Source organism: Chelon labrosus (genome assembly GCF_963514085.1).
Source record: "Chelon labrosus genome assembly, chromosome: 1".
NCBI lineage: Eukaryota > Metazoa > Chordata > Actinopteri > Mugiliformes > Mugilidae > Chelon > Chelon labrosus.
In genome coordinates this window covers 2,657,119-2,674,475 of record NC_140337.1, presented here as the reverse complement: position 1 = coordinate 2,674,475, position 17,357 = coordinate 2,657,119, and the positions used below count along the sequence as shown (strand labels likewise).

At 40.8% G+C, this 17,357-nt stretch overlaps 1 protein-coding gene across 3 annotated transcripts in view; it reads left to right on the top strand.

Annotated features, from left to right (window-relative positions):
* nhsl2 (NHS-like 2) overlaps positions 1–17,357 on the top strand; it is a 140,122-nt gene that overhangs the window by 109,359 nt on the left and 13,406 nt on the right. For all 3 annotated transcript variants that reach the window (XR_014699203.1, XM_084550144.1, XM_084550143.1), the window contains 2 exons: positions 6,264–6,406; positions 9,533–9,782. Coding sequence is in view for 2 of the 3 variants with exons in the window: in XM_084550144.1 (XP_084406270.1) it covers positions 6,264–6,406; positions 9,533–9,782 (393 nt within the window). In the remaining variant the exon portion in view is untranslated. The remainder of the gene's footprint in view (positions 1–6,263; positions 6,407–9,532; positions 9,783–17,357) is intronic.

The following is a 17,357-nucleotide window of genomic DNA, read 5'->3' as shown; positions in this document are numbered from 1 at the left end:
AAACAAGCAGCACTCTGGCTGTGGTGAAAGAGGGGTATTGTTAATTTCTGTCTTCCCCCCTTCGTCTTCCTGGAGGGGAAAAGAAAGAGTGACCCAAATTTGACACAAGCGGGGTGCACATTGTCCAGGATGGTTGGTTGGTTTACCCATGAATGGATGCACTGTACACAAACACACATAGATGCAGATTTGTTCAAGTAGACATGAGTACAAAAACTATTATTAAACTTAAACAAACAATGGCTTGTGTAAATAATCTGGATGTTGGTGTAGAACATAGGAACTCTGGAAGTGCACTTAGAGAACACCTGAATGAAAGAATCACAGACAAACACACACAAAACACAGGTTAGTGATGCATGAGTGCTTGGCCTGTTTGTCTGGACGGAGGAAGGGGGTGGGGTAGGGCGTCCCTAACCAATGTGTTTGAGAGTGCATGGGGGGGAGTGACCGGCATACCTTTACACGCCGAACACCAATAGCATCCCTCCTCCCCCCTCCTTCATTTTCCCACCACAGTACCCCACAGTCATATAGCTGAGCAGTGGAGCCTGGCTGCTATCTGAAGCATGGATCTACAACTGTTTACCTTCCCCTCTCCTTCCGCTTTAGAGCTGCTGCTGCTGCTTGTTGGACTTCTGCCGGTCAGTGCACAGATCCTAGAGGCTGTTTCAAGCTCTTGACTTTTTACTACTGGGCTGCATGCTGTTTTTTTTTTTATATTGCTGCTGGAGAGAATTTGTGGTGGCTGCGTGGGGTAGCTTGGTCCACGGAAATTGGTGGAAAAGAATCGAGACATTTATGGTGAGTGAAATATGCAGTAGTTAAGTAAAAGGATACTCAAAATAAATAGCGATATATACATTATAGTTATTGATGAATCTGATTTATGACTGTGTAAGCTGTGTAAATATTCAAAAGGTACCCAACTTAAGTGGCACTAGGTAGTTTGATGTGTAATATTTCATGTCTTGGAAGGGTGCAGTCACTTCCTGGAGTCTTGTTGTCACTGTGAGTGTGGTAGGTAGATTTTGTTATCCTCTGCTGTCAAATGGTGTTGTGTTTATCGTGTTTACCAGTAAACTCTGTATGAGTGGCGCCCTCTTAGAGTTCATGCGTTGTGACATGTTCGCTAACATTTTTGAAAATGGTAGAGGTGGATCTGTTGATATATTATAATGTAGTCATACAGCGATTTGTTTTTTGTATTACATATTAGCTAAATGTTGATATTACCAACTTTGCATTATCTAAATTAAGTTACTTTTCATTAGCTTGCTAGCTTTTTGTTGCTTATAGATAAGCAACAATTGCATAGCAGCGGTATTCCTAAAACTTATCGCTGATGCTACCACTTGAACGGCAAGCATTTTGTGTATACAACTTTCCAGGTTGTAACCATGAGCTCCTGGGTGTAATTTGAAGGCAGCAACCATGTCGAGGCTAGCAGTTTCCCCCAGTTCCCTAGTCTTTATGCTAAGCTAAGCTAATACGATGCTAGGTTAGTTCTAAATGTTCAAGGCAAACAATTTGACTGGAACTGGCCATTTTAATCTATAATATTCAATGTGGTTTGCAAAAGCAGTGGAGTAAAATGCAAAATAATGAAATGGAATGAATGAAAGTTTAGAGATGTCCAAGGCATGTACAACACTTTAAGACTTTATTTAATTTGTGGCGTGAATGTTTAATGGCTTCTCAATAAGCAGGCAGTTGGCTATTGCTTAAAACAAATTTGGGGATGCAGTGAACCTACATATAACATAACTTTTAATTTAATTTTAAAAGAATCGTTTGACATTTTGTATAGTAATGTAAAGTAAGTAATGCTAATTGGTGAGATCCCATCAATGAAGCCTCAATACTTGATTTGAAATGAATGAATGGATCTTATTTTTTATCTTATAATCACCGAACTTTGAGCTGTGGACCAACCCTGGCATCGCCTCTTCCCCTGTAAGTGGTAATAGTTTTGACAGATTTGGCCTCATTGGTGTTATGTTTCGTGAATTAATCCTCCTCCTCCTCTTCTTCCGCTCTGCTGTTTTTCTCCACCTACATTGTGTTTTTCAGTCTCAGTGCAGGTTCTCCATCACGTCTTTATGTACTGCCTCGTCTTGACTCTTCTTCTCCTCCTACATCTTCTCATTTTCTCTGCTTCTCCTCTTCTTTACTTCTTCTGCCTTTTCCTGATTCTTACTGTGGTCTTCCTCATTTGTGTAACACTGTCTACTTTTTATGTCCTCTGTCTTTTTTATCCTATTGAGCGTCTTGATTTCTTATCCCCTTCTTTTATTATACCTCTTCACATTTCGTCTTACACTATGTCTTGAAGGAATTGCTTTATTCTCTTTGCCTACTTCCTCACCCTCATATTATCCTACTGTGAACTTTTCCTCCTCTTTATCTGTTCCTCCTTAATGTCAGCTCTTCCTCATCTCCCTGCTCTTTATCAGTCTGTTTACCTCCCCATGTCTTTGGACTTGCTGACGCCTCATTTCTCTGGGCCATTGCAGTTCGGATGAGACGAGTTTTGGCTTCTGCTCATGGTTTACTAACCAGCTGATCCTGCTGTTTTTTTTTTTTTTTTGCGTGCGGCACTTTTAATCAATTACTTTTAACACTGCAAAATTGACAGTGCTCTATCACAGCTCTATCTGTGAAATAACTCTGTGGTTACAAACAGTCAGGGGAAAGTTTCTTCTTGAAGTAAGTGCTGACAAAGTAAATTGTCTAATAGCTTCCTGGAGAATGGATGAATGCAGTGATCAAACAAATCCTCAGTTTATCGCATAATTACCATTTACATCAGCACTTTTAATTGTAAACTGAATTGTTTTGGTTCAGAAAGTGTAATTTGTGCATACCATTGATCTTCCAGTAAGGTATTCCTTCATTGAAACTGTTTTATCTTTTTAAAGATCTCGTTTTACTTTTTAAATATGAGTTTGTCAGGTAAAAGCCTTTTCTTTCAAGGGAAACACACAACTTTTAAGTTGTCAGATTGTAAAACAAATCTCCATTTGTTTCAATATCTGGAAAAACTGAAGTGAAATGCAAAGAGTTAGCATCAAAACTCTTGTGCCTTCTTCTGTCTTACATTACTGAAAGACCATGTGGCCTTATAGTTCCTCTAAAATCAATGTTTCCACATGTTTGAGCTTGTTTCTTAAATTCATACAAAAACTGAACTGTAAAGATGATAAGTGCTGATTTTACATGTAGTGTGTGACGATGTCTTGGACGGACACAGTGACTTCCTGGAGTGTGGTTGGCACTGTGAGTTGGTAGGTAGATTTTGTTACCTGCTGCCTTCAAGTAGTGTTGTGTTTACGAGTAAACTTCGCATGAATGGCGCCCTCTTGTGGTATTCATGACTTTGCAAGAGGTGGATGAAACGTTAATATATTGTAATTTAGTCAGACATCTTTTCTTAGTTTATAATATGTTTTAGTAAAATGCTGCATATTTCAATGCCTTTCAACGTGATCTCAATTTCCTACTTTAAGTTGGCGCTTGTTAGCTAGCTAGCTAAAGTCCTAGCTGTTGTTCAGCGGTTGATGTTACGACTTGAACAACATTTTGCGTGCACGACTTGTCTTGTTGTGACCATGAACTCCTGAGTTCCATTTGAGTGAGGCTAGTGGGTTCTCCCAGTTTTAAATCCTTATGCTAAACCAATTTATTCAGTTGCTAATCAATCATAAAGGGTGAATTATTAGAAAGTGATGTTGATGCACTGCTAACAGCTAATATGAGTCCTGTGGTAGCAGTGTTACACTATCAGTGGCCGAGTTAGCAAGAGCCTGCATGATGCAAATTGAGATAAATGAGAAAGTCTTCTTGTGGGAGGGTTAATACCAGCCAGATTAACAGAGGAATGCTAGCCTCAGGCTGAGAAAGGGCAGCTTGCTTAGTCAGATCCTGGTCCTCGTTGGCACACATGTTCCCAAAACCTCCCAAACTTTTCTTAAACCTAAAGGAATTTAATCCCAACAGATTATTTCTGTTCTGACCCTTTGCCTCGTTCTTTCCAGCTCTCTCCTTACATTTCCTTGTTCTCATTTGTTTCCTGCTCGCTGTTTATATTTCCCACAGACATTAAAACATGTGATGGAAAACAGTCAGTCTCGGTGCTCCAGTTTTTCATTGTTTTACTTCACTTGTATTTCTGTGAAATGTCCCTGAGTTTACAAAAGCTTTTCAAACTAAGCTGAATAACCTGCAAAACATGAACCAGAAATGACAGCTGACATACATTGCAGCATCATCTTAATCCGTGCTGAAGGTTTTCTTGTGTGTAATGCCTGTCCTGTGTCTCCTCTGAAGTTCAGAGGCATAATTGTACCTAGAATGAGTGAGCTCTTACAGCGTTTTTCTGCTGCTGGCACTTTTTGTTATAGCAGAAGGAAGATGTCAACAGCAATGATCCCATATGCCATTAAAAACCGCACAAGCTGTAGGTGGGTAGACTGCCTACCCTCGTATAAAAAACACATCGTTATCTTTTTGTATTTTTTCGGCTGTAAAGCTGTATATTAATTTCTATTCATGACTAGGGGTTGCGGACTCCAAAACACTCCCACGTTGCCTGCATCCGCTCGAATCTAACACCTGCCAAAAGGAGTTTACCAGACACTCAGTGTCGAGCAGCCATTTTCAAAAAGTTTAAAAAACAAATGCCACCAGTCCGTAAGTTGTTCTGCTTTATCATATACTACATTTAAATTAGGGCAAAAATAATTCACTGGGTCTCATTTAACTAGTTAGTACAATGGCTATGTCACTAGTTGTAGATAATACATTAAACTGTTATATCTTTCTTATTTCCTTTTCCTAAATACTCAAAACAGCTGTTTGTATACACCTTATTCAAACAAGTGGTAACATTTAGAGCAAAAAAATACAGCCAACCTAAGAAGTACCAAAAACCGCAGTTCCTTAAATAACCACTTGAGGCAGGCTCTAGAAATTAGTCAGCCCCCATAGACCTCCATGTAAAAATGGCCAACTCTTCATCAGCAGTTTACCTCCTGGTACAACAATGTTTTTGACGTTGATATCTAATTTTTCCATTCTTGACAACTGTACAAAGTGCGGACTTTTATACAACTGGCCCGTTTAAATTATATTGTAAAGTTATGCATTATTAAGGCAGATGGGTGTGTGCCCTCACAAGTTGCTAACTGTCTGTCTAATTTCCACCCCCTTCTTCAGCTCAGTTCGCGCTCCGCCTCTTTGCCCAGTTTTTGAATTAGTTGGGAGTTGGTTGGAGACAATGCCAAGACGCCGGCGGTCAGAGCCACCGCATAGAGCTTCAAACCTGATCTTCAGGAAACTTGCGGGTGAAGTCATGGAGAATTTGTCCATCTTCATATGCAGTCAAAAACTCATTCATAAAAACCTGACATTCAGAATTGTCCTCAAATGATATCACCTTTAATTAGTTAATTCATTATCTTAGTTTAATTGCATTTACTTGCAGCCTTTACTTTTTTCAGCAATTCAACAATCAAGCTGTTAAAATCTCATTTTCTTTTTGCCTTATTTACAGTATTATGTTTGAAACAAATAGCTAATAATAACAAAACTAAAACTATCCCTAACCCTAACCTTCCTTGGTCTGTGAGGCTTGTCGCCCACCTCCTTGTGTCGCTAGGCAACAATAAGCCACCAGGAATGGAATCCATATTGTCCCGGGAAGTGAGTTCAACTCAAAACTCTTTACCTCTCTGATGCTGCTGTTTCACTAGAGCTGTCAGCATGAGTGTGTGTGAGAGCTAAGTGGCGAGTGGGGAATTGGTCGGGAGTGTGTTTTTGGGGTAAAGGATTGGCTGCCGGGTTGTGTTGTGCTGCAGCAGGAGAATGAAGGAGAGGTGGGGGTTAGGAATCTGTTTACAATGGCCTGAGGGAGAGTCGTCTAAGCTGGCAGAGAGGGAGAAACAGACTATCGGGTGGAAGAGTGGAAGACGAAAAGGGAAAGAAAGGCAGATATATTCTGTATATAGACAGAAAGAATAAATGAAAGAAGAGAAATGGTTGGAGCCAACGAGAGGATTAAATACAAACAGATGGAGCTCTTAAAGGTTCCTCATGTTGCAACAGGACTCACAGGAGGGAAACTGCATGGTGATTCAAAGCAGCAGCCGCTCTCAGCCATGCAAATAAGATATCTGCTGTGTGAGTTCGGGTTGCGTGATTTGCGTGTAAGCAAGCATTCACCTATTTTTGCATTCTGTCCCTTTGTGTACGTGCGTGTGCAGAATTTGAGGAGCAGTTGTACGACACAAAGCTGACCGGTCAGACTTTCCGGCATCCGTCTTCGCAGAGCTCCGACGACACGTCCACCTCGCTCAGCCGATCGCCAATCTCCCTCAACAACAAGAGACCTGACTTCATCTTCCTGGTAAACTATACACACAAACATGCACATTCATGTTTACACCCATTACACACAAGTTAAGCCACACATAAAAATACTTCCCACATGTTATTATACATGTCCTTTTCCACACACTGTGAGTAATTTCTAAGCATAAACTATTAAACCTTAGCTTGGATGCCAGACCAACTATACTGCCTATAAATTTTTGCGGCAGAAAGTTAGTCTGGAAACTCTTGGGTGGGAATCGATTATGCTCTGGCAAGATCTGCCTGACCAATCAAATCGTTCGGTCAGTCGTACACGTCATCTGAGAAAAAGGGCTACAAGGAAAGAGACTCCTTAAAATATGGGGGCATATCGTCGTCTGCTTCAGGTCAATCATTGCATCAAGCTAGGCAACATTCAGCAAAGAACTAGGGTTACATTCATAACTTTTTTTTTTAAACTTAATACACACTGTGTGGTTGGGAGTTTAGGTCCAGCTTAAGTTTTGTTTTTGTGTATTCCCGAAATACTTTCATGTCACGCAGAAGGCAAAAACCAACACGTGCATTTCAAGTAAATCCAGTAGACACATTGTGTGCAAGAATTTGTAGCATTCACCAACAGAATAAGTGATATCGCTAAATCAGACCAAATTTCAATCAGGAGAGACTTTCCTCTGAGTAAACTGATTGGTAATTGGATCCAATTGGAACGTCTTTATATCGAGGAGGAGAGGGTATGGCTGGGTCTAGACTGTGATGGAGGTGATGAGAGGAAGAGAAAGCTGGAGATCTAGACAGGATGAAGAGTGAACTCTGTGGAGCCCAACAAGGATTTAATTGGATAGAATTGGAAGGAGACAATATAAAGACAGTATTTCGTATTGAGCTTCATTATCATGGTCGTGGCACGGCAATTAACAGAGTTAAGTTTTTAGTTCATTCATTCATCCTGTGAAGGGTCGCGGGGTCTGCTGGAGCTTATCCCGAGATGCAGGGTACACCCTGGACAGGTCTCCAGTCTATCGCAGGGCTAACACAGAGAGACAGACAACCATTCACACTCACACCCACGGCCAATTTAGAATCACCAGTTAACCTAACCAGCATGTCTTAGGACAGTGGGAGGAAGCTGGAGTACCTGGAGAGAACCCATGCAGACACAGGGAGAACATGCAAACTCCACACAGAAAGGCCCAGTCGGCCCATGGATTCAAACCTGGGACCTTCTTGCTGTGAGGCATCAGTGCTAACCACCTCGCCACTGTGCTGCCCGTTTTTAGTTCATAGGACTTTTATTTCACAGGGTAGCTTATACAGTAGGTAAAGTGTTCTTCTTCCGGACAGCTGCCTCAGGGTCTTTATATAGATAATATTTTTGCTTTTTAAAATAACTTTACCTACACCAATAATCAATAATCTGATCTGAAAACTGCCTCCAGATCAGCCATATCTGAACCATAAGGATCAAAACCTGAAGGACAGACTGTTATATTAATATGCATTTGCTTTTGCTTTCACTAGCGTACCTAATGTTTTGTCAAGTGAGTGTGTATGTCTTGTGATTTGCTGTTGGACAACTTTTATTCATGCTGAGTGCTGTCATTTTAGGCACTTAATCACTAACACAATGCACTAACATTTAATCTTTTCCCCTAAATCTAACAAATAACCATTTCACTGTAACTCAGCTAAAAGTTGTGTTGTGACAAAGTGCTTGATTGCTTTTGTTATCATCCCTCGTACACAAAAGACTGCAGCCGAGTTATCCAAAAACTGCTGCGGAGCAGTGTCTCTCACCCCCTCGTTCAGATTTGTAAGAATTACTCATCATGCTTTTCACACTCTCAGCAGGTCTCTATAAACAAACGCCAAGCGATTGTGTCCTCCAGATGGAAATATGATAAGAAATCAAAATAGCAAATGACAGTGCAAGTTGTCATCCATCGCTTGCACGTCTGCGTTTTTTTAAAGCACAAGAGGATGTAAACGGCAGCTATATGGAGCTGTACATGTATAAAATGATGATGATGATTCTTTGCAGTGAGTCTGTCTCTCATCCTACCTCTGCTGCTAATAGTTCTCAGGCTTTTTCCTTGAACCGTGTCATTATGGTAGCTTGATGGGCTCCCACGGTGATTTTCACTGCAAGATGGCGGCACATTCTCTACATATGGACGAGCTGTTCCTTCGACAAGCTGTTAAATATCTCCTCCGAGTTAATGCCTTTCTCTCTGTTTGGGCTCGTTTCAATTAGAATGTGGCAGATTCCCACGAGACAACTTCCTCTGCAGAGGTTACACATGACCTACTGCTGTTTCACTGAGAGGATAGGGTTGGAGTGTGTCCTGCACTGCGCCACCCCTCACCAGTTTGCATTTCAGTGCCTTGCTTAAGGGCTGTTTGGCAGAAATGGTTAATAGCTTACATGTTACACCGGGCACTTGACAGATGACAGTTCCCACCCTGTTGCAACCAGGGACTGAACAACTACCTGCCAGGCTCTTCCCTTCCAGCTAATCCTGTCATATCTTTTACTTCTTCCTTTTATCCTCTTTTATTCTTATGACTTCCTCCCCTAAAAATCATTACCACCTTTAAATACGCCCTCCCTCATTTCTCTTTCCCAACATTCATTTACTATACATGTGAAAATGAGACATGACCCATTTCATTTTCTATGTTGTTGTCAAGCCGCAGTAAGTTAGCTGAAATTCCTAACAAAAATTTAGATTTTGCAAAAAAAATGTTTTCCCCCCTGGTGAAATCACACAAATAATATAGGAGCGAGATAAAACGAAACAGAAATAAGTGTTTCTTTCTTAAATAAAATTTTGGATTTTCATTTGCATTGTGACCGGAATCTTTAAGCGTCTTTCAGCTTTTGTTTTGGATTTCAGACCTGTACCTTCAATGTTTTGGCTCGGCTGGAAGCAGGAAGTGGTATTCGGTAATAAAAAGCCTCAAATGGCCGACAAAGTTAGCAACTGGTGGGGCATCTAGCACCTTAGGACATGGTGGAGAACAAAACAGAGAAAAAAAATTACTTACATTAGCCCTATTGTCTGATGCACAGTGGCAAACAAATGCTTATACTCCACTTTACTAACAACATATCCTATTTATGAGATTATAAGGTGTTGTCTTTTTCTTCTTCCAATAGCCGGCGTCCAAGCAGCTCTACGAAGATGAAACCACCTCCTCAGTGTTTGGTCTTAGGTCTGTGACCGACCCGTCTCCCTCCCCATCCCCGTCCCCATGCAGTTCAGATCGCCCCCCTCTGGGCTGGAGTAGTAACAACAGTAGCAGCAGCACAGCCACATTTGCTACTACTGGACCGCCGGTTGCAGAGAAGCCCCGCTGGCACCTGGGAAGACGCACACCGTCCCACTTCATACCACTTGACGTCACAGGTACAGAAAAAAGTACAGCTTGGGCAGCATTTGGGGTTGTGTAATTGTTCCTCTCTTTGAGCACTTGATGTCGGCTTAAATTACTCTTACCAAATGAATTGCAAACGGACTTCACCACAGAAATTGAAGTCTACATGCAATAGAAAAGGATCCATTGCATCTACACAAAGGTGAGAATATAGAACTCAATCAAAGTCATGTCAGTGGTATTAGCCTTAGAGTGTCTAAGATGTTTTTATGGAGGCGAAGTTAGTGAGGTATTGCTACATGAACGTCCTGGATGAAATTAGTATAGGGAGTGTAATATTTCGTGGATCTTGCACTCGAGGTCTTTGGCCTAGCACAGTTACAGTACGCGGGGAAATTCATGAATGTTTTATTGCCTGGAATGATCCTCATCCATCAAAGTAAAAGAGTTTGCTGTATTTAAATGGATACATGTAAACACAGGCGCTTGGCGTGCAGCCTATGAGTTGGTGGTGTTTTTCCAAGGAAAGTGTGGGATGTTCAAGTTGTCTTATGCAAAAGTAGGCCTCGAATGATTGGTTAAATAACCGACTAAGAGACAAATAACAAACAACATTTCACTTTGAGTCATTTATCCAGCAGAAATGTCAAACAAATGTGAGTATTTATGTCTTTGGACATATTTGGGCTTTTGATTATTGGTTGAACAAGACCAGGAATTTGAAAACACTCCTTTTAGATTAACTTTCACCATTATAAACCAGGCTGGTTGGTTGGTTAATCAAAAAAGCAATCAGCAGAACTACCTGTAATCAAAACTGCTATTAATTGCAGCCTCGTTCAAAAAGTCTCATCCTCAGTGAGTAAAGGGGTTGGATAAAGGTTAATTATAATTTCCCATCAGGAGGGAAGGCAAGATGCTTGTTGGCAGTGGGTCAGCTGCCTCTGAGCTTTTCTTGGTTTTATTAAAATTCATGCCATCAATATGAAATTACACTGAGAAATAATCCAAAATTAAATAGATTAAATCTCAATATGAGACGCTATTGGAAATTAATCATAGGTTGGCAGTCCTCCAATGGTCCGTTGTAGAGGTTGAGAGTCCACATGATATTATCTTCAAATAACGTCTGTGAACCAAAACTAAACCGCAGGTTTGAGATTTGCTTGAACAGCTTTTGTCAGTCGTAAAAGGAAAACATGGTGACTTTGTTTTGCATACTTTATCACAAAAATCTGGCACTGAAAACATTTCCCTTCATTCCTCCTTCTGTGTTGTTCTCATGGGACGTGGTTTTTCCTGTGACAGTTGAATAAGTGAGAGTCATGGGAAATTAGACTGAAAGGGAAACAAGAAAGTAGATGTGAATTTTTATCTCGTTAGACGTCACATCAGTATAAATATGGCTTTCTGCGTATAGTTGTGTAATTAGTGGAAAATAACACTTCTAAAGTGGAGATGCTAAGCACAACCCAGGATCACTGCCTGTCTATGTGCTTTAAGCAATATCAGTTAGTCCATCACTACATATAATTAAAGAACACAAATTAGTCAAATGCAAGTTATTTCCTTGAATTAACGGCTGCAAGTTTGATTTCAGCAGTATCTTTGCTATCATAAATGACTTCATAAATGTTAAAGACGGTTAGCTTTTTGAAGCTTTTTGGTAGTATGTCTCCAACGCTTTCTATAACTACTGTCAGCTGTTCATGAATCTAAATAAAATGCGAAAAGGTCAGCCTGTACCACAAATTTGAGTTTCTAACAACATGAAACTACAACTGACAGTTATTAGCCTTGCTAGCATTCTGCCAGTGTGCCGGCTAGTGTGCCTCTGTGGATCAAGCTAACTTTTGATGCTCCATGCTACTAACTTCTGTATTATTTTCAGCCATAATTGACAACAAAGCTGTGATTCACGTGAATATGCACTGTTTTATGTGATTCCTCATTTCCCCAATTCTCTACTAATGAGGAAAGTTAGCGTGACTCATTCAGCTACAACAGCCACATTAATGTCTGAACAGCAGGTTGAAATTAACTGGAATTATCATTTAAACTTAACAGGACAAGTTAAGGACAAAAATTCCCCAGACTTTTGAGGCAGTCCTATCATCCAGGAACACCAAACAAAACTAAACTGTAGTTTGGGCTAATCATGCTACTAGCCAGTGGCATTAGCACATCATACTAGCACGTCAGTAGCATCAAAGTAGCCATGATGGTTACCTGATTAGTGACTAACTATTGGTTAAATTTAGCCAGTTGAAACAACCATGTTTAACACTGATCCAAAGTTTTAAACTTGATTTATATTTCTGCAACGGATCTACACAGAGCCTAAGATGACTAAAACACAGGGCAGCTAATCATCTGTCTTAAAATCACTGCAATTAGAAAAATGGGAAGACGTCTGAGTAGATGGAGGATTTTCTGTGCTTGTCTTAATAGATCTCCAGAAACATGAATGAGTCAGAGCGACAGTTAGTTACATTTCTAGGGAGGTGCACATAAGGCTACAGCACAGTGTATGGCACAGGGTATGGTGTGGGGTACAGGGTAGGGCACATAGGACACAATGTGGGCACGATGTAGGGCATACCTCAGGCGCAAAAGCATAAATCAAGCTTTAGGCTGCAGTAGTTTAAACAACAGCCTAATTCAGTTTTGATGAAGCTTATGTCAGTGTCGTGATCAGTTTAACTTGAGGCACAGTTTTTAAAAGTTTTTAATCACCATGAGATGTCGTATATAAAATGATCTGAGAAGCTGTGCACTTAATGCTTCTGGCTGCTTTCACTTGATGATTCACCTTATAAAGCTTCTCCTATTGCTGCAGTCGGTGTAACTTACTCATTGTTAGAAGCATCGGCTGCCGTCACTAAATGAAATCAGAGCACATAAATGCATTGGATGTCCCGAGGTGCTACTTAGCGACTTAGGAATTCGATTGTCACACGGCCCCCGTTTGCGTTTTGCTTTTTTTTTCTATGAGAGAACGAAAACTAAAAAACAAAAACTGCATCAAGAGATTTGAAGATTGGAAGCCATTTTAGATAATACTGTGTGTGGAAAAATTTCAAATGTAGCTTTCACCGAAAAAAAGAAGACTCAAACAAAAGTCAGATTATCCTCCATGGATTAGAAGTTTCACCTCTTATTAATTTCCATTTCCAGTGAAGTCATGAAGAGATATTTGAGGAGGTTTTTAAGAAGAGATGTGCAGTTTTATAAGAACAGTGGGGGAGCGTTGTTATGTTCTCTGCATGCTGGTTTCCTCGGCTGCTTGAGCTGTTTGTATATTCACGTCAGAAGTCATAACTCACAGGTTACACCGGAGGATGTACCTTCACACACATAAACACACTCAGATTCCCTTTTGACACAGGCTTTAAGGGAGAAGACTGTTGCAGAAACGAGACTTGACGTCGAGAACATTTTCTTCCTGTGATCGCCCTCGCCCATCTCTGCTCAGCTTTGTCTTTGTGGTGTGCACTGTCAGAGCTGTTAGTATGCTGTGGTCATCCTCGGCAACATCGTTCTGACACTCCTGCTTCCACTTGTCTCCACCGAGCCTCCTCCTTGTTTACTTTGCGTGCATGCATGTGTGTGTGTGTCCTTGCATGTTAGCGTGTGTGCATGCGTGCGCGGTCCTCCTTGTTTTTGGCATAGCAACTGCTTCGTCACCGGGTGCCTCTCCCCTCCTTGTTTTGCGCATATCCATCTATAGTTAAATATCTGTCTCTTTCTGTCTCTCTCCTCCTCACCCACTGTGTAGAGGAGGAGAAGGTCAGGTATAATGATGCATGCCCGTGGCGTTGTACTTGGTGGGTATCCACTTCCTTCAGAGACAAGAGAGAGACAGAGGAGGACTGAAATCATTCAGTTTTTCTGAATGTCAACAAATTCCTGTAAAAAGCCAAAACCAGCATCAGGCTTTTCAGCGATAATACTGAAGACTTTCATGATGGGTCCTAAATGTGTATTATTTCATTTATAGAAGCAGTTTTTTAGCAAACATTCCCCAAACAGGAGTTAATAGTGTGTTTGTTGGGGACTATTTTTAGCTGTGGTTGAATACAGCAGCAGGATGGTGCGTGCGTGATTAAACCACATCAACTGAGGTGCCGTTGTTAATGACCACGTAACCCTGTACATTTGTGTGGCTTTAATTGTTTTTAATAGACATGAAATTGAGCTCTGTGACATAGAGGAATAAGATATAACAAAATAATACTTGTTTCTAGCTTAAGTTCATAGTTGGTTTTCATATTTTCTCAGCATCGCTTGAAAATACTGAAAACATATAAAACATCGGCAGACTTTATCAACTTGCTACCCTCTATCACTTCTTTTACTCCATCTCTCGCTCTCTTTTTCTTGCTCTGTAAACCAGCGAACAGGTAGCGCGCAGCCAGCTTGCTGTTGCCATGGTAACTCCCCACTCTTCCTCCTTCGCTCTCCTTCTACCCCCTCCAAAAAAAAAGGGAGAGGAAGAAAAAAACTGGTAGCAAAGAAAAAGAGAGAGGAAGTGAGTGAAACAGAAACCACGCGAAGGAGGGATTTGTTACAAAGGTGGGCAGAAGACGAGGAGAATAATGAATAAACGGTTGTGAGAGGAGACTTATTTTCTCACAGCTGCCTCCTCCCACTTTCCTTTTCTTGTCCTTCCTCCGTGTCTCCGTTCCTGCGCATCTCGCCCCAGCGATTTTCATGAATGACTGAAAGAGGTGAATCAAGAGCAGCCTGAGAAGCAGCCTGAGAAACATGCTTTCTGACAGCTCAAGTAATAAGTTTATTCAATTTCTCTTGATCAACCTGATTATTATTATGCCCTTATTTTAAACGTCACATGAATCTAAGGCTGCAAATGGATCCAGATTGTGTTTAAAAGCATGATCAACTGAAAACCATTAACAGGATAATTTTTAAAGTTTTTACTACTTGGATCATCTGCGGAGTGGACAGATGAGCCTGGTTAATGTTAATATATCTAGTTATTATTGCAACAATCCAACTCAATGACAAATAGTGTCCAGAATATTTACCTTAATGACCTTAAAGGTAGCAAGAAGGTTCTGGATTTGATTCCATCTGGGGCCTTTCTGTGTGGAGTTTGCATGTTCTCCTGGTGAACACGTAAAAATTGAAAATCCTTCTCCGAACGGGGACATGGGCTGAGATGTAATCTGCCATCAATCTACAGCAGAGTGTAAGCATCTGTCCCCACAAAAACTCATTCACACCTTGAGACTGGAGCCTCAAGCTGATAATGGGTCGTTAGAGCGCCGTACACTGAGGAAGGATAAACAGGATCAGTTTTCTCCAACTACAGCTAACTGTCTGGCCGTTAATAGACTCTAGTCATGTGAGTTTCAGATGAGCAACACCCACAGCTGTTCATATTTAGATCCCAACTCCCCACCAGTCCCTCAGAACTGATGAAGCTCCTTGGGTGAAGCCTTTTGTATTTTTTGGATAGACCATTTAAAGGTCAAATACGTCCCCAAATCACAGAGATGCTGGTTCATGCTGGTTCACTTTTATCCCAGGACCTCTGTGTTAGAAGCGATATGGTAGATAATGTGCAATGTGGTTTTTACTTTATAAATTACAGACATGGCCGATTCGCTTTTGGATTAAGATCACTGACAACCTCTGCAGTTATTACAAATTACTAGAGGTGCCCAGGTAAAACTAGCCCCATGCAAGTGGGGCTAAAGTTGTGGGGGGTGTTTGCTTACAATAAACGTTTTGATCATTCATCATTCATCACTCCCATTAATTTCCCACTCAATCGCATTTTCTCATTGTTGAGATGCTTTGCGTCACCAACATTTTTTTTCAATTGTCATCGCTGCACCTTCATGGTCTCTGGTCGCTACGTCACTGCTAGTCTCTTCCTGTCTGTATGCCTCTTGAGACCTTGAGCCCTTATGACCACATCACACAATGTTCATCAGCATTATTAATCATCTGTCTAAAGTGCGTCCCTGGTCAAAAGTGATTTGTCAACCCGGAGATGGGATACGTATCAAATAGGAGCAGAAAGGTTAAATGGATTTGTTGTTTTTTGTTAAACAAGCATGGCTGGAATCGTTTTGGCTTCTGAAGTTGTAGCAGTATATCTAAGATACATAAATACAGATGGGAAATCAGATAAAACTTGTTTTATCATATTACAACGATCTATTCAAAGGTGTTACACTACACCTGTGCTCTCAGAGAATGGGGGATGCAAAATTAGCTTTTTGACATGAGGATTAAAGAGACTGATATAGCTCAGTGCAAAGGCTGATTCATAGCCCACTCTCTGATGGACGGCTGTGGATACTTCTACTCTTATTCATCCATGCACATAGAGGATTGGACATTAAATGGCACTCAGTGAGCTAAATTATCGGAAAAATAAACAATGGACAAAGTGCTCTGAATAGACCGCTGGAGAGCTAGGGAGATAAGACAACAGGTGTAATAACAGGCATTCATTTTCAATGAGTGAAGCAGACATTTGGAAAGAGGACCAAAGAGAGCAAATGTTTTTTTCTTTCTTTCTGATTAAATTAAGTGACCATGAGAAATTAACCAGGGTCCGTGAGTTCTGGGTTATGTCAGGGATTTAATTATTTTCTGGCATTTTCAGCACAACTCATCACTTACTCGAGTGTCAACATTAGCTAAATTGGTCTACTTTCCAGGCTAAGATAGCTCAGTGTTTTGACTGTGATCCATGTATGCTGCTGCAAAAGGGACACAGCTGGAGACGAAATGGAAGAAGGGCAAAATGACAATGAACCCCCTCAAGAGGCAAAAGAGACGTATACAGGTAGACGGAGAAATGCTGATAGTCGATTTGTGTTTTCCATTCTCAGTCACATTGATTTAAAGTCTGAAAAACATGCTGTTATTGAATTTGACAATGCAATGCCTCTTTCACAAGGAAGCAGGGGATCTGTATTTTACCAGTCCCCATCAATGTCAGTGTTTCAACAATAATTTGTTCCTTTAACTTTCATTTGGCACTAGTTGTGTTATGCTGACACACCTTTTTAATCAATTCGGCATCATTTTATCCTTTTGCTGTTTTGGCTCATTGACTTCTCCTAGTCTTCACTCCCTGAGGAATTCAGGGCTTCGCTGAATGACATGCTTTTGTTGGAGGACATACATTTCCTCAGCAGACCGTATCCAGTGTAGCTGTGGCTATAAAACAAGGCTGATGCCTTAATAGATGCCTGGCTGAGTTATGCAGATGGGAGAAAGGCTACGCTGCATATCATTGAGGTAATCAAGTAGATACCTGCTGCCTCCAGTGACTCATTGATTTATTGTGCCCAGACAAGACATCAGGGGGACAGGAAGTACAACAGAACAGCAGGATCCTCAGCAGCATCTTGTGTAAGTCACTCTGCATTAAAACATGAAAGCAGAGAATGTAAAACATAATCATGGAAGATTATGGTGAAAGGAATTAGCTGAAACAGAGGTTAAGTTTGATCGTCAACTTGCTCAGCCACTTGTTAACTTGGGAGCTACAGTGGCTCAAAATATCTGAATTTATGAAACTGCGAATTGCAGTGTTAATTAAATGCAATGCTAATATACTT